This window comes from Amblyomma maculatum, chromosome 3, assembly GCF_055883805.1.
Source record: "Amblyomma maculatum isolate TAMU_Amacu chromosome 3, ASM5588380v1, whole genome shotgun sequence".
NCBI lineage: Eukaryota > Metazoa > Arthropoda > Arachnida > Ixodida > Ixodidae > Amblyomma > Amblyomma maculatum.
In genome coordinates this window covers 165,162,650-165,184,995 of record NC_139346.1, presented here as the reverse complement: position 1 = coordinate 165,184,995, position 22,346 = coordinate 165,162,650, and the positions used below count along the sequence as shown (strand labels likewise).

Sequence of the window (22,346 nt, the reverse complement as noted above, 5' to 3'; positions counted from 1 at the left end):
AGTATTCTCTTTATTTCCAGCTCAGACGTCAGGTCTGACTCATTACCGGGACGTTTTGACCCGTGCATGGCTATGAGCTGAGCTGAAAGGTCTTTGGCGAGTTGCAATCATCATCATATTGTGAGTTGCAGCTCTTAACTTGGCTGCAATGAAAGACTTAAGGGGACACATTCTTAGAAAACTGCGATAAGAAAATTCCCCAGAACAGTGTCAGAGACTCAGAAGCGCTTTTGCTGATTTTTGCTTTACATTGATGCCCGTCTGTTGAGTAGAATGTTTGCACGCATTGTCTAGCGGAAAAGGAGCGTCCGTGGAAATGAAACCACATTTCCAAAACATTACAGGCACCCTAGTGAGGTTCGGAGTAGCAGGTATTATAGGCGTTTATTGACATTCTTCATGTTCATTACATGGAAAACTCTATACAGCTTCCGGAAACCACTTATCTAACTGAGTTGACAGAGTCACCAGTGTTCGTTTTGTGCGTGTACTTGGGAAATGGGGTGACGTCATTACTTCTGCTCATTTTTCAAGAAAATAAACGCGAACAAGAACATGACTTTTTGTCATTAATGGCTTCCCACGGAGAAGCCATTGATATCGATATATCTCAATGACAGAACAGATTTCCCCCGTTATATTTGCTGTGAATCCGCAGCTTACTGGCAGGGCACGGCAATATTCTGCATAGTAAAATGATAAAAAGTGGCACATAGCAGAAAAATGGCCACTTTAGTTAGGCCTCAAAAGGCATTTGTTTACGTTCCGAGGTATCTTCCATAAAAAAATGTTTCATCCTAGAACACCCATCACCTTCTACCGGACTCTGTTTCGGGGAAAAAGCAGTCATTATCGAAGTGTTCTGACATGATCTTTAAATATGTTCCCTAATGCAATGCTATGCGCTGTCTGATGTTTAGTTAGTATCACAAACAATTGTTTCTTTTCCGTCGTTCTACTCTCGCCTGTCTTTTCGATATCTGCACCAAAATTAGGTTCTGCGATTTATCAGAGACGCATGTGAATGTCCTTAACTTGGAATATTATAGCTCGTTGCTAAAAAAACAACAATAATTTACCATGTGGCAGGTGCGGTAACCAGGGAAGATTTTACTAAATTTGAAGACACGCTGAAATCAAATTACGCACCATAGTTTCCGGTATCTATCCTCTTAAATATTGTTCTATTGTACTTTGCTTTTAGTTTACAGTTTTTGTCTCGTTTTCCAATTAGTAATCCAGGTTCCCGTCCTGTATTAATCGCCTATTTATCTTCATTCTGTTATCGTTTTTTTAAAACGTTGTAGCTGTTTGCCCATGTCAAAATTTTATTTAGTCTCTCCGCATAAGCATTGTACAGAGTATGGTCCACTTTTGTTGTTGTTTTCGTTGTGAATACCCCCCCCCCCCTCCCCCCTCATATAATGACCGGTCTTTGAAAATAAATAAATAAATAAATCCACTTCGAAAGTCGAGAGTTATGTAGTAAAGCATGACACGCACATTTTCTGGTAATCAGTGTCTTCATAAAATGCAGTATAGATACAAGAAAAAAATGCCCGTCTCCCGAGTTGGGAATGTCGAATTTGGTCAAAGCGATGTGTGATAAATTTAGTCCATCTTAATTTAAAGCCTATAAGCTTCTGTCTGATGCAAAGTGAAATGCATAATCTGACACTGCCCCGTAAGGGCACTATCTTAAAAAAAAAATGTCAGAATAACCTTTCCATCGCTTGCGTCTTACTTTGTGAATTGTCATAGACAATAACTACAATTATGCTGTTCAGTAGTGTGCATGTCATCTGGAAACGTGGATACAGTGGCAGAAAATGTCGAACCATTCATAGCGGCCAAACTCGAACAGATTAGTAACGCAACTCGACAGATTTAGCACATAATTGAATTGAGTAGATAATAGTTTAAGCATCACCTTCTTCTGAAGCAGATAATCACGAAAATGATTTCATTAATTTACCTTGTTTGTTAACTGGTACATTTCATTAGCTATTATTCAGATAATTATCCTACAGGTTTTCCGCAATTATAGGGGATTAAGGATGAAAACAATTCCTTCTTTTTTTTTTCTGTATAAAACACTAGCCTATAACCTGCTGCAAAAAAGCGAAATACAAAACACTAATAGAATCCGTGCCAATTACGGCCTATGGATCTTTAGCCACGGCTGCTGTTTCTGATACAGACATAAGGCCATAAGTCTAGCCTTAAACCTACTGCAAAGAGACCAAATACAGAACACTATAAATGAACCAGGGCCAATTGTTCTTTAGCCGCCGGTTGATGTTTCTGATTCAGAAATAAGGCCGTAAGGCATGCACTAAGTTAAAAACATGCTTAGCTGCATTGTTAGCTCGCATCTAGCGCACTGCAGTTTTGGAGAAAGAGAGAAGGAGGGAGCGTCAGAAATAAAAAAGCATCATAACATGTTGCCGTGTCGGGCGAATGATACGCGGCACTATACGTAAAAAAAAAAAAAAAAAAAAAAAAAAAAAAAAAAAAAAAAAACTCGTGAGCGAAACGCTATCCGGTGCGCATATGTGCGACGAATAGGAGACGGAAGAAGGCAGAGGCAAATGTTTCCAGCTGCTCAGTATGTTTCAGTGGTAAGCGAAAAAAAAAAAAAACAAACAAACGAAAAACAGCTGGCAATGGGAAAGAAATGTTATTGTTTTCTGCGTCAGCATGGCAAGAACAGCTGTGCACCCTCAGTTGCAGGCTTGAGCTGTGCTGAGAGCATTTAGGGATCGGCGACATGAGCATGCGCAGATTCATCAATCATGTAATGTCACGTACTTTACAGAGGTCTGTCAGTGTACAAAGAGAAATTCCGTAAGTGAGCATGGAAGAGCATAAAAAAAATGTTGCCGAACACGCTTCCTGATGGCTTGTCTTCCTGCACCCATGTAAAATAGAAAAAGGTAGCGGGACAAAGTATGGGATCTTTGCTCAAGTACCTTGATATTTACTAGGAAAATTTTTAATATAATGAGAGCAGCCTCAATATTAAATAATCGAAAATGACTGCTTTATTTGTGTGTAAAGGCTACTCAATATTTGACCGCGTTCCTACTATCAATCAGGTGACAGAAATGCAGAGAATATGGTCAGATCGAATAGACTAACATCGGGTTTACAAAGGGGGCTCTCGCGGCGCCGCAGCCGAATGGGGGTGAAAAGTAGGGTTAGTGCCCATAGGAATACATGGAACCAAAAGATTTCAATGCAGTTTTCTCATTTAACGGGACACCTATGATATTATTCGATGCAGAGTAAGCGTAATAAAGAAGATCGTGAAAGTATAAAATGTTATAACCCAGGTGAAGTATTTTTAAAAAGACGCGGAACGCATGGGTGTGAGAGTTGGGAGGGCGACTCATAGAAACACATGTAAACACAAGTTACCTCAACATTTCTCTTGTTTCGCAGAGCACCAGGAATGGTGCCCGGTCGTTAAACGTTGGCTAGCGCTTTGAAGAATGGGGTGACAAATTATGCACCGCAATTGCGGAGGCAGTCTGCGTTTAAAAACTTCCCAAATAATTTGTGTTCTGAATCCAGACCCCCCCTCCCCTCCAGAAAAAAAAAAAATGCCCATGTAGCGAATCGCGCAGTTTATTTTACAGTCTGATAGTCTGATAGTTTGATATGCTACCGCATGATACTGCTGCTCAAGTGATACATCCTAGACAGAATAACATTTAAAAACCCGTTGTCAAGCGTCGTACTACCATATGGACCGAACGAGAGTCGTGCATTGCAGCAGACGACAGCGCAGCTGGCGTTACCCACCGCGGCCGCCTCCAGCTCATAAACGTCTGCTAGCGACAGCGGATGGTGCATGGTCGTCTCCAAAAGTGTGCGGTAAATTTATCGCGCTGTTATCAGGCCCTGTAAATCGTCAGAATAACAGTACTTGCAAGGGAATATACTGTAGATTGGAGCAATGTAGGACTGCGCGAGTAGCTTGTCGGAATCGAATAAACAGCGCTAGAATGAAAAGCTGTACATTGACGGCGTTGTGCACCCGGACCCATTTTCTAGGCCAGAAACACATTGGGAAGTCTTCTGGACTGACGCGTGCGCTCTGCCACCAGTGGGCAAGACAAATATTGTAGTGCACTTGATTTTTTCTCCGAGTCCCTTCACTGCATAGACAGCCCCGGTACACAATTTTGAATCAGGTGAGTGCGCGCAAGGTCATCAACGGGCATATATGCTAGTTAACAGTTTTTTTTTCGTTTATTTCCTTTTTCACCGTGATGTCGCTATGGTTCTCAAATATCTTTCTGCGCTTTCTGTGTGGTTTCCTCGTACTTTCGTTTTTTTTTCTTTCTTTCCGTACGGTACATACCATGCAGCGCATAGCGGACGTCGGAGTAAAAATCCTCTCCAATATTTGGTTACGATTTGCTCACCACATGCATGTATTACGACGCAGCTACATATGTATTCGTTTTAATATTTAACGTCTGTATTTAGCCATGATCGATGTTTATAGGGCAGAGTGACGTCATGTCGTTATTTTGCGTTTTATTCGTCTCAATTTACAAAATTAACCGTGTCTCGATGGCATCATTTTATTGCCTTACGCGGCTCATGCGTGTCGCCGGATCTTGTTTTCTTTTTCCTCTATGTAACATAAGATGTTGGGGCATGGTACGAGACATTCATCGAAAAAAAAAAAAGGAAAAAGCAAAAGCCGATTAGCCGACTCGCCTCCTTAACGGGGGGGGGGGGGGGGGGGGGGGGTTCATCTGGAAACGCGCCGCACACATTTATTGATAAATATGCATTACAGAGATGTCAGGCGCGAAATATTGGTGCATACATATATTCATGGCCTTAAATTATTGCTCCACTTTTTGCAAACGACTGCTTTCGAAGGCGCAAAGTCAGCTTCTTTGCGAACTGTTCTTTGCATATATTTTGTACGGGCAGCGCTACCGCAATGCATTTCGAACTCAGATTCTAGACAACGAGGGGTTTTAAAAGTAGACTGCCTCCGCATTGATGCAGCATACTTTGTTACACACTTCTTCAAAGTGCTGACCAACGTTTAACGACCGACCATCACTTCTAGTGCTCTGCGAAATGCAGCGGTAAGTTGTGTTTACACGTGTTTCTATAGGTCACCCTCCCAACTCACACCCCCATATGTTTCGCGGCGTTTTAAAAATACCTCGCCTCGGTAATCATATATTATACATTCACGATCTCTTCTGGGATGTTCATGGTTGCTCTATGCCGAATAACGACCTCATAGGTACATCGTGAAATGAGATAACTGCATTGTAACCTTTCTGTTCCATATATCCTATGGACGCTAACCCTACTTGTCACCCCCAGTCGGTTCAGCCGGGCGACAGAAGCGCTACCGCATCGTGCTTACGTCACAGATCGGTGTTGGTCTATAAGCAGCCTTCATAGATTAAGACAGAGGATTTGACTCAGTCGATATCTGAACATCCATAGAGCTATTGCGCAATTATAGAGTGCGGAACCACATGCAAGCATACTTGAAAGTATCTATATAGTTGTGCAGCGGCTGTAATCTTCAATTAAGAAAATAATGAAATTTAGATCGTGAAAGTCATCTACCTGAGAGCTATTCACCGCATGATTTTTCAAGGTATTTGAATGTCTGGATTGTGGAGAGTTAGCGATAAAAGGAATTAAGAATAACTAGTAGTTCATGATTTACTGATGATTTTGCTTTGCTAACTCAAGGGACAGAGTCTAAGGCATGATCAATGAACTAGACATGTAAAGTACAATGCAAAAAAAAAAGAATACGCATATGAACTAAAGTAATTGTCATCTGTTTTGGGACAATACAGCCGCTTAAGAGAGGTAGCAAGGCACTAGGGGTGTTAGAGGCATACATCTACTTAAAGTGTGCGTGCGTGCGTGCGTGCGTGCGTGTGTGTGTGTGTGTGTGTGTGTGTGTGTGTGTGTGTGTGTGTGTGTGTGTGTGTGTGTGTGTGTGTGTGTGTGTGTGTGTGTGTGTGTGTGTGTGTGTGTGTGTGTGTGTGTGTGTGTGTGTGTGTGTGTGTGTGTGTGTGTGTGTGTGTGTGTGTGTGTGTGTGTGTGTGTGTGTGTGTGTGTGTGTGTGTGTGTGTGTGTGTGTGTGTGTGTGTGTGCGTGCGTGCGTGCGTGTGTGTGTGTGTGTGTGTGTGTGTGTGTGTGTGTGTGTGTGTGTGTGTGTGTGTGTGTGCGCGTGTGTGTGCGTGTGTGTGTGTGTGTGTGTGTGTGTGTGTGTGTGTGTGTGTGTGTGTGTGTGTGTGTGTGTGTGTGTGTGTGTGTGTGTGTGTGTGTGTGTGTGTGTGTGTGTGTGTGTGTGTGTGTGTGTGTGTTTGTGTGCGTGCGTGCGTGCGCGTGCATGTGACCACAGATCCGTGCGGCGACAGTAAACTAATCAGGAAGACAACTAATTCGGTGGAGTGCATTTGTCATCTAATCCTAAATAGATCACGAATGGCAGTTTAACTGCTGCCACTCATCTGAAAAGTAGCTAGAAGCTGCAATTTCCCTGTGCTCAATTATGGGGCAAAAAATATTAGGCCTAACGGAAAGGGTTTAATATAAATTCAAGACAGTGCAGGAAGCTATGGAAATGAAAATAATATGCGTAATGTGAAGAGGCAGGAAGAGAGAAGAGTGGGACAGGGAACAAGCCCGGTTAAGATCCATTCCACACTGGGAGTCAAGAACAAGAAATTGACAGAGTTGGGGGATGTAATATGAGGGCAATATTAGTGTAACAGAGTGCATTCCCTCAAAAGACTAGCTTCAGCGGTCCTAACAATACGTCAGTGGGCGGATAAGATTGGTAACTTCAGAGATAAGGTGACCGCCGCAAAGGCAGATAATTAACTGTTGTGGTATAAATATGCTTTTGTCTGCAATAAGCACAGTCAGGCTGCTGCCACCGTTATTTATGGTTATGACGATGATCGTTAAATGGGAGATGAACAGATTCGTTCGATCTGCTGCAGCTTTACACTTTTGCGAATAATGTATAAGTCTGTGATTCTACTCGCAAAGTTTTAGTGCCTAGCGGGCGGCGCATACTACAAAAGAAAAAGAAACATGATAAAAACGTGAATCGTTAAGGTGCCCCTCCCAGAGTGGCCCCCATTTTAAAATGCTCGTGTGACGTCACAAAATAATAGATGGTGGAGCGTTTAGTCTGCAATGCAGGCTACAGTATCAAAAGACACGTCTCATTTTCTTGGACGATTGACACAGTGGTCGTCCCTCATGCAGCAGTGCTTGATCAACATGTTACTGCACAGAAACGGTACAGAGTAAGGTATGTTTTCTTCAGCATAAGTAAGGCATGGAGCGTGCGCTGCCGCAGCCGCGGAGCAGGTTACAACGGCAATGACGACGACGACGACGCGAAGCGCAGGTACGGGCGCCAAACGGCTGTGCTCTAAAAACACAAGGTTAGGTTGGGTCTCAGTCGCGCGCGCGCAGCTGCGGGAGAGGCGAAACGGATACGGCAGCGGCGGCTGGGAGGCTCTTTGATCAGTGCGGCAGTGAACTGCATACGAATCGCGTTGGGCTTTGCGATGATGGAACTGAAGCGGTAGCGGCCTTTCAAGTTCTTTCGTGTGCGCTGGCTGTGGCCAGACTGAACACAGTTTTCAGAAAAGGTGTTACCAGCCTAAAGTAATTGTTCGACTAACAAGCGCATATAAAAACACCTCTGGAGGTACCGCTGCATTCAAATGGTTTGTCTGCTCGTGTAAGGTCGCAAGGTATGCCCTCGCGTCAACGTTTACTTGTTTGGATTTTTCTCTTAGTTTTCGGACCGAAAGAGAGACTGGAAATAGCTCAGAAATCATCGACACAACGCTAAAGCCTCCCCCCTTTCGCGGCACACACGGCTGAAGGAAACTGGAACATATCGCTTTTAATATGCAGGAGCTCTTGTTGCTAAAGCAAGCTAACTCTCATAACATACGAATAATAAGCTTCTGATTGCATGCTTATATCATACAGCATGAGCCCATCGATTTCGGCCTTTTCGACAATCTCTAGACAGAAGCCCAAAACAAGCCCACTTCTCCGAAAATCACTAATGTTGCATATAACAGGACAGGCTTCTCAAAGAAAAAAAAAGCGAATAACAAACAAAATCTATTTTCCAAAAGAAAAAAAAAAAAAACCTCCCAGGAAACACCGTCCATGGCGTGCATGCAAGAGTGGAGCAGACGCTGCGAATAACAGAGGACATAAGGATGATATGACGTTGTAACGTCTGCGGCCAATGGTTGCCAGACCAGGAAGCTGCTTTCAGAACGATAAAAAAGTTAATTTTAAAAATATCTACTCTACCTCAAATTTGGAGCAGTTATAATTGCGCGTGCATGGAGTGTAACGAAACAATCAGTTTAGGCTCAAATGTTAGCTGTCATGACCCCTTTAACTGCTTTGTTTATCAAAGATCACTAAATTTTTACGATAATGTACGCAGATCTTTTATGAAATGTGTGTAACATGTTCCGCGTCAAATGATCTTCATTCTTTTTATTTATATTTTTTTACTGCTAGGAATAAATGAAGAAAATGCGACTGTAATTTACGTGCTCGATACGCAATTTAAGTGCCTTGAAGGAGAAGCGATTGTCGAGGGCTCTAGAACAAGGTGGTACGGAGAACATTGTAAAAGTAGCGTATGCTTTAGAGCTATATTGTACGCAAGGACTTACGAATCTTCACCACCTTACGCACAGACTCTGTTTGTGAACAGTGCTGCGCAAAGGATCCTATGTACCTTATAGGGAGTTAGCACAAAGAATTGATAATACCTCTACACCGCCAGTGGCCGTGTTGCTTCTGTGACAAAGGCCATAACTTTGCCTTCAGAAGGTCATGCTCAGGGTATTTATTCTTCTTTAAATTTAAACTATTGACATCAGCTTAGAAATCTCGGAACAGTTCGGGACAAACTCTATAAAAGCACTGTTTTGTTTTGGCCTTTAATGGTTGTGCAATACGTAAACGCATCATGGAGGCTAAAAAAAGCAGGCACAATGCTGAAACCTTTATTACGAATCCTAAAGGCGCCGCGAATGCTTCCATCAAGAGAGCAGGAAATGCCACACGAGTGTCAACACACATTTTCCTCGATCGTTATCTTTTTTAATTTATTTTCGTTTTTATTTTAGCATTTTTCGCTCTTCAAAGCAACGTGCTTACATATACTTTTGATTCGAGCTAAAATAATCTATTTTTGTACACGCGTGGCTAGAAAATATTTCCACAGTTCCTGATAATTTTTTGAAACTTCACGCAGGCGTTTCAGCTGAGGTTATGACGACAAAACTACTGCCCGTCAGCGACTGAAAAATCTGCAGATAAGAAAACACAGTCTCTTGGATCTGCCGCTTGACAAATGCATGGGAATTCCGGTGTCAGCATATACGCCTGAGACAAGGATGGGCATTGGAATTACAACAACATCGAGGTATTTGGCTCGGAGCAATGCTGTTAAGGCTACCTTGGCTTTCGCACTGTGTTTTGCACTTGTCCATTGGTGCTTTGATGTGGAGAAATTCAAAGAACAAGCACTAAGAGTAAGTGGTTTGTTCGTATTTATAACTGTTCTCTTTTACTCTGGGGACCTTGGTGTTGCTGTGATTGATTTAGATTTCAAACTGATAAAGCTTTCTAAATTAAATTAATTAATTTTTTCTTATTTCGAACGATCTCAAATAAAACTAGTTAAATAATAATTTTCGAATTCATAATGATAGTGCATAGAAAAAAGCGCGAGGTAATAACGATGCCACGTTTCGCCGCCTCGATTAAAGCTACGAGGAAACAAAATCAGGAAAGAATGATCAAAGCATCAAAGTTCGGAGATGAACCTTGCGTGCCACCCCGTATGAACCCTTACGTCGAGGCGCTTCTTACTCGCTAATCAGGTTGCACCATATTCTTGTCACGGGCATTGGAAGCTAGTTGGTGGGTATAGTCGAGGACATGAAGAAAAGAGCTCGGGGGAAGGGTAAAACAAAACCTCTCGTGATCCTTCTGCGGTGACGACTGTCGCAAATGGTTCTGAGTGGTTCTACGTAAAGGCGCGCCGATGATACAGATGACAAGTACGTGTCGCCCCTGCTCAGCAATGGTTGTTTCGTATACAGTTGGCTGATATTTCTATACACCAACACCTGCGCTCAAAATGCGCATTACCTAGAGCTGTAATTCTCGACAAATTTTTTATATTTAAGCCTTCATTTTCTTATCTGCTACCGTAAATTGACATCTTTCTATCATTTACAACAAATCTAAGACTCATTGGGACATCTTGAAAATGAGCAGGGCAGCAATAGAGTCCTTGTTTCTTTTCATATAGCGCCATATTCACTAAGAAACGGAAACCCAAGCCAAGCATCTTGAGACCCACTCCATAACTGATTCGGCTCCTAATTCCAGGAAGATGCCATTCCTCCCAGTTCATCACGACAAATTTCCCTTATCAGAGGCTTCACTCAAGAGGATCAGCCTCTTTCCGGCGACGATGTTAAGCTCGCACTGCCCACCCTGTCGTAATGCCTGCTGTGCAGAGGCTTCTTTAATGTGCACTGCCATATGCTTGAGTGCGTGAATTAGCTTAGTAGCTTATTTTCCACTTTGAATAAATGAGTCATAGGATAGCATTTAATCACATTTCATAGTTTTACTTATCGTAGTCTTCCAGCTAGTGCAGTGAGCTATGATCGGGGGAATTGGTCACCTCCCATATTGGTCATATTCAGGACATTAACTTTTGCGTAAGGTGGGAGTTTCCCGGGCACTAGCAATTTGAGCCGAATGTACCGACGGGCCTAGCAGATAGCGGGCGATTGAACATACCGACTCTGTTCGCCAGCAGTACCTCGCACGCTTAAACTTGGCTACGAATATAGAGCGTTGATTCCCTGCTGCTCCAGAGATCCTCTTCCGTAAGGCGACGCTTCGCATAAGGAATCGCTTGCACACTTTCTTAGAGAAGCGGTATCTTTGGCTTAGGTACCTGCACATCTACTTACACCAGGCAAGATGTTTGCCTTGATTAATGTTGCTAAATTAAGAGAACATCCGCATGTAACTGCACAGAACTGACAATCATTTACCTATAATTCCATGGAAAAGGTTTAGGATAATAGCAAGGTATATATGTATATACTGCTTCTTCGATCTGAATTTGCTGATTACCATAAACCACCAAAGGTATCGCAGGCGAATCCTGAAATAATTCTCAGTATAAAATTGTTGTAACCAACGTATCTTGCAGTTTGTTTCCTCAGGTCATCCACGGAAACATGAAGAAGCAACCACAATTGAACAGAACAATGTCAGCTCACAAACACCTCAACAAACTGCTGCAAAAATGCACATACCAGAAGACGTCCTCTCCGACGGACGTCGAGCAAACCAGTCTGTCCAGAACTTGTGCCCGCTAATACCTCCAAACTTGGGTGAGCAGCATACTGCAACTTCTTTTAGTGCGTCAGAAATACAAAAAGTTTAAAGCTTAGAAATTTCAGAAGTTCTGATTTGCATCTCGGATCCAGGAGTGCAATACAAAAACATGGTCTAAAGAGATAAAACCGATCGAAAAATCCCACCTTCTTCCTTTCTCTTCTAGCGCGGTTCAGTTATCCGTTGAGGAGTGTGACGTATTGCCTCTGCATCTTTCCTTTAGTATAAATCAATTTACGCTTACGTTTAGCAATATTGAAACCCAACGCCGAGCATGAAACAGTTTTTACACAAATTGCTGATGTATTTCAACAAATAATCTTCAGGACAGCATAGAAAATGGGTCATTTAAGAGGATACAGGTAATATAAAAAAAGCAATTTTACCAACTATGTTCTGATCTGAAAGCTGCGCCTTTCTTATGGCGTTGTCAGATCTTGGGAGCAATTTTATGCACCCAATGCACAAGAGTAGGTGGAGTACCCGAGTTTACAGATGAAAGTAAGCATCAGAACGTGAATCTCACACAGATTTCTTAGTACGTGTAGTTCATACATACTCTCCACGAGCGAAAACATAAACCCCTCGCGTCCCTTCCACCTAGTGTACACGTTGCAATTACAGATCCAAAATGTAAGGTGAATTAATCTGGGTACAACATTGGGCTAGACTTATGAGCTTTGCTTTCAAGAGTGTGATAACATATAGTGCTAATGGTTTCCGCTTGCGGATCCTCTTGCAAATCCTCGTTCGCGTACATGTACGTACTTTGCAGCTCTTTTGATAACTAACATTTGTAATTTTTCCCGTATTTCCCACCACACCTATGCATTAGAATATAGTCGTTAACTATCTCATATAAAGTGAAAGACTACCGGACATAGATATAAAACTTAGCTTTAACCAAGCCGTAAGTATGTGAGAGCATGGACTAAAATAGTGTGCACTCGCGCTCAAACATTTCTTGTGGTCGGCTATAGAAAATCGTTTGTATGGTCGGCTATAAGCATATGGCCCAAACAGCTATAGTCGTACTTATGTCAATATTTATATTTTGTTGTGGTGTGCGCTGTGGAAAAACGTGAGTCTTTATATGGAGTTCTCGTTACTTGTGTACTGCAGTCTTTAGCATTCTATGCAGCCAACTGTAATTTTTTATGGCCAGCTATTGACAATTCTTTGTATAGTCGGCTATAAGCATTTGACCCAAATAGCTATAGACGTTTCTATAGCAGCCTTGAGCCTTTTCTATGGTTTCTGCCATTTATATAGACTTGTGGTCGCCTATGTACTGGAGTATTTAGCATTTTGTACTGTCAGTTAGAAGCAATTATCTTTCATCTTGGAGGTTAAATCAGCTTTCAAGCTTTATCTTATGTCTTTCTTTTATGTCTTAAAAGAGATTTTCATGATGTGTTACAGGTTTTGGAGCCACCAACTGTAGTTTTACTTAGCATATCAGGTCGCCTTTAGCGTTTCTTCGAATGTATACCTCGTTATAGACAAGCCTTTATTACGTTGAAGGCTGTTCTGTTGCAAACTATATAGTAACTGAAGGTTTCCTATTTCCCACTCTTTCACTCCCTATACCTGATAAGAGCAGTTCCCGATTAGAACTAATGATATACTTAGCTTTCAATTGTGGGCTCGTGCGTGTATGTGTTCTTGGAAATTGCATGAAAACTGGGAAGAAACCAATCATGGCACACCCTTCTGAGTGGTGTACAAAAGGATTTCTCGTTGCCTATAGCATACATCGATAAGTCAACCTGCAGGCTAACTGATGAGAGGGAATCGAACAAACGATATATGTGCCTTCGAATCTATGCATTCCCGACTTTCTGAAGGCTGCTAAATATAGGTGTATGACTGCTTGTCTATATAATTTGAGGTATTAACAATTTTCTATTGCTAGCGAAAAGAGCTTGTAAAGCTTCCAGTCTGCAGCTTTTCTATGACAGCTAAAGATATAGCTTCATGACTACTATTGTATAGCATTATAAAGACAGTTTCCTATAGCTAGCGAAAGCTTTATATACCTTGCAGGCTGTAGCTTTAGAGGCACTTAAATGCCTAAAGGCAGGTAAATATAATTGCATGATTGCTGGTCTATAGTGTAAGAAAGGTAAATTTTTTTAACGCTAGACCAAACTGCTTATATGGCTTGCAGTCTGTAGATTTACAGCCATATGTAAATGGCTCTCTAGGCAGCTATATGAATATTGCTCCATAGCATCAGGAACCTAGTTTCCTCTAGCTAACTAAAAGAGTTTATATGGCGTGCAGTCTCTAACTTTAAAGACATTTGCATCTCTATAGGCAACTGAATATAATTGCATGACTACTGGTTTATGGTCGCAAAAACATATAGTTTTCTGTAGCTAGATCACACTGTTTGTGTGGCTCAGGGTCTGTAGCTTTAGAGACATTTACATCTCTGACTGATGGGCTCTGTCTGACTAGTGGTCTATAGCTTCAGGAACATACAGGTTTGTATAACCATCTAAATGAGTTTATTATGACTTGCAGTAAGTAGCTTTAGAGCCGTTTATATATCTATAGGCTGCTAGTGTATGGACACAGGTCTATAGATTGTGGAAAGTGCAGATTTATATATCTAGCTAAAGAGATTTTGCATAGTTGAGAACCTGTAGCTCCAGTGGTAGATAATATTTTATAGCCGCCAATAGATATTCCCATGGAACGTTGCGGCTGACTAAAAAGTACATAGATAGACACAGCTAGCAGTTAGGTTTTTCCACGAAAAACATTGACAATTTTTCTTTGGCGTATTTGAAATTCAAGGGCCCTGCAGGATCCGATTTCGATATCTCATCATCTGATTTGAAAAAGTAATTTCGAATCGGTAGAGCCCGTGAACTCTGCCATATCATGTGGCTCCGTGACATACACAACTCCTCGCTTAATAAATGCCCTGCTATATGAGTTGCTACCTACCTCCTCTCAGATATGCTCATGATTTTGCGCTCATAGCGCCGATGTGATATACACCGAGGCCAGATTTTTTGAAGACGGGACATGATCTCAAGTCAAAGGTAATGCTGATAAATTAAGGTAAAGCTGAAGGTAACGCGATTACAAAAATTGAATTGAAGTGGCCATGTTGCATCGTAACCATCGCATCATGTTGCTGGACGTCTAGCTATTGTTATTAAAATTGATTATGTCAAATGTCGTTCATGATGTGTTACAATTCGGAGGTTCTCTAGGCCTTCACTCACTGGCATTTACTGCTGTCGCAAATTCTTTTCATAAGCTCAGTTGTATGGTGGCTGACAAATATGCAGAAAAATTGACTTTAAAGTGCTATGATGTGGAATGCGTTTCCAGGCAAGATTGCACTTCTTCGACTTGTGCGAATACGGAAAAATGAAGAGTAGCCTGTGAAATAACATTGTTGGCCATGCAATATTTCTAATTATTTGCTCCTAACTTATCGGAAGGTGGCATGTTTGAGGGCGCTCACTCATTCATTCATGAAGCCCGCGAAAATGTACACAAAGACAGTTTCAACAACCTTGACCCCGACTCTATGAGCGCGGTTGACCAGCTTGTACAATACAGTCATATGTCCAGTCATACGCATCTTAGCCGAACACCTTTGCATGACCTTTAATTAGTATGTTCAGCGAGCAAATATAATAGAACCCTGCTACCATTGAAATTTACAGGGGCGTGCGCTCTTTTTTCCCTGCAGGATGTGCCGCGATAATCATAATCTGAAGTTCCTCGCTGCCACATGTGTCTCTTGCATTCCCATTATATATCTATGCTGCGAGGCTGTCTAGGTAGCACCAATTATAGCGTGATGCCCAGATTGAGACGGCGGCTAGACATTCTTGCTCTGTGACAGTGTAATTTCGTTCCGGCATACTAAGTGATCGATTAGCGTAGGCAACAACGTGCTTCTTGTCTTCGGAGCGCTGAACAAGAAGTGTGCTGATTCCAACGCCACTCGCGTCGGTATCAACCTCTGTAGGCGCTGATGAACCGAAGTGTCGGAGCACGGGATGGGACGTGAGGAGAAATTTTAGTTGGCGGCAGGCGAAGTTGCACTCAGGCGTCCACTCGAAAGGCACATCTTTCTGAAGGAGGCTTGTCAAGGGGTGTGAGATGTCCGCAAAGCGATGAATAAAGCGGCGAAAGTAAGAGCATAAGCCCAGGAAGCTCCGCCTCCGTTTGATGGATTGGGGTGGCTGGGAGGACGCGACCGCTTTAGTCTTGGCGGGATCAGGTCTTACACCGTCTTCATCCACGAGGTGCCCTAGAACAAGCGCTTGAAGAGCTCCAAAGCGGCATTTCTTTGAGTTCAGCACAAGGCCTGCTTTGCGCATACAGTCTGGCAGAAGATCTAAACGGTAGTTGTGCTCGCTGAACGTCTTACAAAAAATTACCACATCGTCCAGGTAGTACATGCCGACCTCTCATTTCAATCCGCGAAGTATAGTGTCCATGAATCTCTAGAAGGTGGCTGGTGCATTACACAGCCCGAATGGCACCACCTTACGTTCTTAAAGCCCATCAGGTGTATTAAATGCAGCTTTCTCTTTGTCGGCTGGATGCATTGGAATTTGCCAATAACCGGATCTCAGATTACAGAAAAAAAGTAGGACGCTAAGAAAGGAAGTTGATGGCATCTTCTATACAGGGAAGAGGATATACGTCTTTCCGAGTTACTTTTCTTCTTCTTTTTTTATTTGGACAAGCGTCTGAGTAAAGAAAAGAGCAGCTTGAAAAGTGCGTCTTCATCTAAATAACGCGATCTTTTCCGGTACATGGCCCTTTTCACCATTGTGACCGAGGAACATGAAAATTGGTAAGAAACTATGCTGTGTCGGAAAAATGCGAAAATTGCGTGTTTCGTGAAAAAGAACAGTATCTGTGTCCACAAGCGGTGCTTGTGATTTGCTAAGAGTAGGTTTGATTACGGTAGTAATTTGTGATTTTAGTATCCTTTCTTTGCCACCAGTGAATGTTTTTTTTAATTGGAAGCCTTATTATATATAATTTCTTATCTGACTCAGAGAAAGGATCTCGACGATCACCACATATAGCGTGTACTGGCCGCTTTGCTCTTTTTGTTATGCTCACCGATACCTTGGTCATCTTATTCTGGGCTTGCACTGCAGTGGGGTACATCCCTGTGAAGACGGATGTGACATCTCTGGAGGCTGTGGAGGACGAGTTCCCGGATGTGATGGAAGGAGGCCACTTCCGGCCAAAGGAGTGTACCTCAAGACACAGAGTTGCTATACTTGTCCCGTATCGAGATCGTGCAGCGCATCTACCTGTCTTCATCTATAACCTGCATCGAGTTCTCTCCCGGCAGCAGATCGACTACGGAATTTTCGTCATCGAACAGGTTAGCGTTGAAGCATTCTTAAAACTTCCAAGCACATCTTTGACGTAGCTAGTAAACCATGAGACGAAGGACATTCGTTCAGTTACCTCCATTAGGGAGTGCACATTAACATATGGATTGATTGTGACATGAAACTTCATTAGGGTCAAGGAACTTTAACATAGAGTTTACTCTTGATGGCACTAATACAATATGATTTTCATATCAGCCACATTTACTGGCGGGAAACAAAAGGGATACTGATTTTATGAGAATTGCTGCGTATGAGTTGTATAACGGAATTCTACATCTCAAAAGTAGTACTATATACTGCTTAATTCACATTCCGCAGCGGTCGTGCACAACGCCGATAAATGTTCACGCCGGTTCATTTTCCTTGGCATTTGTCACACGTTGAGAGTAGTGACCAGAAAAAGACAATGATAAATTTCTTTACAAGGGGCTGTTGCTTCCGCCATGATCCTTTTATTTTTATTGCATTGTGTTGCTGACCTGACTGGATCTTTCTCTCACTAGCATTCGCATTTTTCTTAATTGCAGTCAAATGAACTTATGCGCATTTATGACAGACCGTAATAAAATTAAAGCCCGGGTTTTGGAGTAGCACGAGTTGCTTCCCACCTCAAATTGACAAATGTAGCATTTGCAAGTCCTCTGAATCGCTCGTTTGCATATTTATTTTTTCCTCACAGCATGGGACCAAAAGAGAATAGCAATGAAAAATTCTTACGTGTAATCATGACAACGTACTTGCATTTCTAGGCTGACAAACTTGGCTTCAACAGAGCCAAACTTCTGAACGTAGGCTTCGTGGAGTCGACGGCGCTGTACGACTACCAGTGCTTCGTGTTTCACGACGTTGACCTAGTGCCATTGGATGATCGCAACATTTACACATGTCCAGAGCAACCACGGCACATGTCCATCATGAGGAATGATACTTCCATGTAAGTCACTGTTTTGAAGATCCAACAGTAGGGACCGAGGCTTCGTAGTACAGCGCCTATGCTATATTGCAACAATGTCAAAATTGAAATCAGTTATTAGAATTGTTCCGAAAGTCATTATGACACATTACAAAGGGGTGTATGTAACCTCAAAAAAAAAAAGAAAGTCCTTAAGCAGCAAGAAGAAATGGTTGTTGGTTTGCTGTTTACCAACTTGGGAATTAGGAAGAAGCGAGTCTCTTTAGTGGAATAAAACAAACAGCAAGGACAGATGTCTAGACGCGGTGAAAAATGGAGCATTCGCTGACAACACTAAGTTCATCTGCACAGTGACTGTGCGCAAGTGATTCGTAGTCTCTGCTTAGTTGACGATGTGAGACAGGGGTGGCCCGGCGTTATTGGAAAGCTAGAAAGAGCGAAGTTAAAGAATTCTCGAAAGCTGCACAAGCATTCATGAGACAGTGTCCTCCTGTTCGAGGCCTCCGATAGAATTTAACCTTGAGTACGGAGACAATAGTTGGGCAGCGTGCGGAAACAGTATAAGAGAAAGTAAGCAAGTCATAGACTCTAAATGCATACATACATGTGTGAAGGAGGATGAGGTCAGCCTCCTGAAAGCATTGGATTTCCTGGAAGCATTGGAGAGTGAAATCCCATCTGCAGTTGAGGCGGGTAAGAGAGGCTTCTGTACCGGAAGTGTAAAAGCAAACTCGAAAATGTGTACGATATTTCCAGGCAATGACAATGATATAGCTTAGAACACGCAAAGGACTATGGTTGAAAAAAGGGGTGAACTTAAGCTCTAAATCAAAAGTTTCTACGTTTAGTGACGCTAGCCACCACCTCTATGCGATGGGGATGCCTATAAAATTCAAACATACAAGCTTTACGCATAATCGTCACCAAGAAACTTTAGGTCAACCCGAGCTTTTAACTGCGGATTTTCTATAGAGGAATGCGAAGCCAAATGAGTCACAGTTTTTATTAGTCTCGGACCAAAGTGCCTTTGCGACAAGCCCAGGATGTACTTTCCACGCTTTATTAATTGTAAAAATGTACAATGCCGTGCATTGTATGGTTACCGAAGCTTTTGGACCAGCGTGGAAAGTCGCAGATGTTAAAAGCCGAACTTGACATTGCTAGAAACAGCATTTGAGTGCTATAGTCCGTTACAAGTCAAGAACAGCTGCAGCGGCAAATACCCCTTTACAGAGGCCTCCCATCAAATGACGTAAATTTTGGGCGCTGGCTCCCTCCAAAGGAAGGGACACCAGCCTGTGTCAATCTCTTCCTAACCTGCAGGCAGTTTCTTCCTTTGGTTTCTTCGGAGCACTGAACACCGGTTGGCAGTACCATGCCCTACTGGCATGCCAGTATGGCATGTCATACTGTTTTTGGTGCCTGTTTTCAGTGACAGTACTGTTTCCAGTGGCATGCCAGTGTTTTCTTCTCATGCTGGCATGAGAGGGAAACAAATCCCTTTGTGCTTCAGCTGCAGGGAGATTCCTCTCTGCTAAAGCCATTGGCTGGATGCAAAGCCTACTTTGAAGGACATTCCCAGCAGCATTCTTGACTTGTAACCATAGCTTTTTTGCTGTTCTACTTTCTGTTTTATGCTTTTAAACGGCCCAAAGAAGCGAATTGCTTCGTTTCATTTGGATATGTAATGGCAGTGGTTTCTACAGGTCATGGTAAACAACTGTTCTTGATTACGAATTCGCATCAAATTTCAGCATGCGTGTGGCTAAATGCCAGAAGGTACTTCACAATAAGGAATCTATGCACTACCTCAAATCCTGTTTGCAGCTCTATGGAAGGTAAGACTTATCTATGCCAATCCGGATGGCGTGCAGCCCATACCTTTGATCCAACCCTCTTGTGCCAGCATAGGGAACAGGAACGCAGGAGCAAAAAGCAAGCGATGGACACTGTCCTGAATTATTTAGGGACGCTCTTCCCTTTCGTATCGCCGCAAGCACCTTGGAAAACAGAGCTTAAATTACTTCTGGATTTTATTCCCGGCCAAAAAATTAAACACCGCCGGATGTGCGCAGGCTCTTCACGCTCTTACTGGCAGGTAATCCACTTAAGCGCATCAGTGTGTCCTTATTGCAGTTGCAACTCAATAAAACTGGTTCTACGAGTGGTGCATATATTTTGTTATTTTTACACTCTGTTTCCTTGAAGTGAGGAGCGCGAACACTGGCGTGTGCTTCTAAACCTTCCGCAGGGTCTTTTACAAGCTCTTCTTCGGTGGCGTTAGTGCCGTTAATAAGGAGCACATGCTGCTCGTCAATGGCTACTCCAATGTCTACTGGGGATGGGGAGCAGAAGACGACGACATGGCTTACAGGTGAAGTGATCTTGTTAAGACGAAGCAGAATTAAGGGTTCTTTTATGCTGCGCGCGAAGAAAACATTGGAAGCTAATATTTTGTTTTCCTACTCTGTTTTCCTTTCGCAATCTGCAGGCTGAACAGGGCTCACTTGAAAATTGTCAGGCGCTCTAGTGAAATTGGCCGATATTTTGGCCTGGGGCACGTCAAGAGCAAGCCGAGTGAAAAAAGGTGTGTTGTTTCACTGATATCAGAGCATTTGAATATTTCACGCTATATGTGTTTTTTATCATGGCGTCACTCTGGGAGAAACTGTCTTGTGATCCGGTCCCACGCTTGCAAAGTTTTCGTGCAGGAAGTTCGGTTTGCTTTACAGAATATTACCGTCCCAGAGTGGTATGAGGGAGACAATAGAGGAAAGTTTCAACAATTTTGGTCACCTGGGTTTTTGTAGCGTGCATTATCACCGCACTGTACAAGAACGTCTTTCGCCTCGCCTGCTTTAAAGTGCAGTCGTGGCGGCCAGGACCGAGCTCGTGTCCGATTCGGGATCAAGTGACCATAACAAATGAGAGTCAGTGGCGACAACTCTAAAATTATTAAAGTGACTAATAAAAGCGTGATAATAGAAAACTGCATAAAACCCCGCCAGGGTGGTGCAGTGGCTGCGGCGCTCAACTACTGTTCCCATGTATGCGGGATCGAATCCCGGCCTCGGCGGCCGCTTTTCGGTGGATGCGAAAAGAAAGGTGCCCGTGTGCTGTGCGATGTCAGTGCGCGTTAAAGAACCCCAGGTGGTCGAAAGTTCCGGAGTCCTCTACTACGGCGTCTTTCATAGTCTGAGCCACTTTGGAACGTTAAACCCCAAAAACCAAATCAGAAAGCTGCATTATGGCGCTATCCGCAATCTGCTACCGCGCATTTGACTGCGAGAGGGCCGGTCTCCAGGAAAGAGCGCGCTTCTTGTTGCGGCTTTTTCAGTGCGGTCTGTTGGCACCTACCGCCCACTACTGGGTGTTACCACAGCTGAAATTTTGGACCGCGCCCCGTTCGTGCATAAAGGAGAATGCATGCTCGTTCCTCTCTCCGCCTGCCTCAGTCGTAACCTGAAATTCCTGATATTTCACTCCTTATAATTTATATAAAAAGACCGCTAATCAGCGTCTGAGATTTGCTATGTGTGATTTATTAGACGCCGATAATATTCCGCGCGGACATTCGTCTTAGTTTGACTGCATGGTCGTACGAGCCTTCGGATATACTGAAGACAGCCGTTTTTACCCCTACATTTTGCACAAACAAAAAGCCATACGCTAGGCATCATGTATTTTCACAGGTGCTAACCAGTGCGTAAAATTATAAGTGATCTGAAGTGATTGCACGGCAAACATTTGATGAGTGGCAATTATGAAGCCTAAATAGGGATCCTGAAATCTCAATCATTGCCATTTTCCTCTGGGCACAAACCGCCTTTAGGAGAAAAATGGCGCTGTACAAACTTTTTGTAAATAATAAATTTCATTCATAGTTGAAATTCCAGCTGTTATGTGCATAAGACTCTGACCTTTACCTTCAACATATACATACCAGATCATCCTTAACCAACAACGTTTCTAACTAAATCGAGCAGGAAACATTTTCTGGAACTGAGAATAAGGGCGAACAACAAGGAAAAAATCATGCTTTTAATTTGGACATTAAAAAAAACAACTACACCCCCTCTGCTACTAAGAAGCACTTGGGACAAGAATGTCGATAGAAAGAGCGCAGGGGTGGGATTGAGGGGAGAGATAATTTTTGTGTTAAATTTATCAACGGCAACTTATTGTACGGCGTTTGAAACCATCTCGTCTGCCGCAAGAGTTTTGGCATGGAGCACAGGACAGTGTTGGAGAGCATTTGAAGTGCCTATGGCATTCCTTATATGCACAATGATAAATGAAAATTCTAATTCGCCCACCACGCAAGAGGCCACCTCGTATTACATTTTTAGTTCTTACAATACATTATGTGGCAATCTTAGACGAGCTTCATTCGCCTAGTTCTAGTTTATTGTTTCATTAAAGTATTGGTCACAAAAGTCGTTCGCGTTCATAAAAACAGCGCCAGTTTTGACAGCAACTACCAGCACGCTTATTACATACGATAAAGCTAGTTAGAATCTACTTCCGTGCAAATAAAGGCG

General features: G+C 42.8%; 1 protein-coding gene across 4 annotated transcripts in view; it reads left to right on the top strand.

Moving 5' to 3' along the window:
• The window catches only part of LOC146196745 (beta-1,4-N-acetylgalactosaminyltransferase bre-4-like), a 40,152-nt gene that overhangs the window by 10,186 nt on the left and 7,620 nt on the right, over nucleotides 1–22,346 (top strand). For 2 of the 4 annotated variants that reach the window (XM_084598491.1, XM_084598490.1), the window contains exons 2-7: nucleotides 9,323–9,602; nucleotides 11,309–11,492; nucleotides 16,647–16,879; nucleotides 17,642–17,826; nucleotides 20,057–20,179; nucleotides 20,297–20,392. In XM_084598491.1, the coding sequence (XP_084454617.1) occupies nucleotides 9,426–9,602; nucleotides 11,309–11,492; nucleotides 16,647–16,879; nucleotides 17,642–17,826; nucleotides 20,057–20,179; nucleotides 20,297–20,392 (998 nt within the window). In that variant the 5' untranslated portion in view covers nucleotides 9,323–9,425. Of the gene's footprint in view, nucleotides 1–4,059; nucleotides 4,200–5,096; nucleotides 5,118–9,322; nucleotides 9,603–11,308; nucleotides 11,493–16,646; nucleotides 16,880–17,641; nucleotides 17,827–20,056; nucleotides 20,180–20,296; nucleotides 20,393–22,346 lie in introns of those variants that run through there. The other 2 variants (XM_084598492.1, XM_084598493.1) reach the window with 2 other exon arrangements.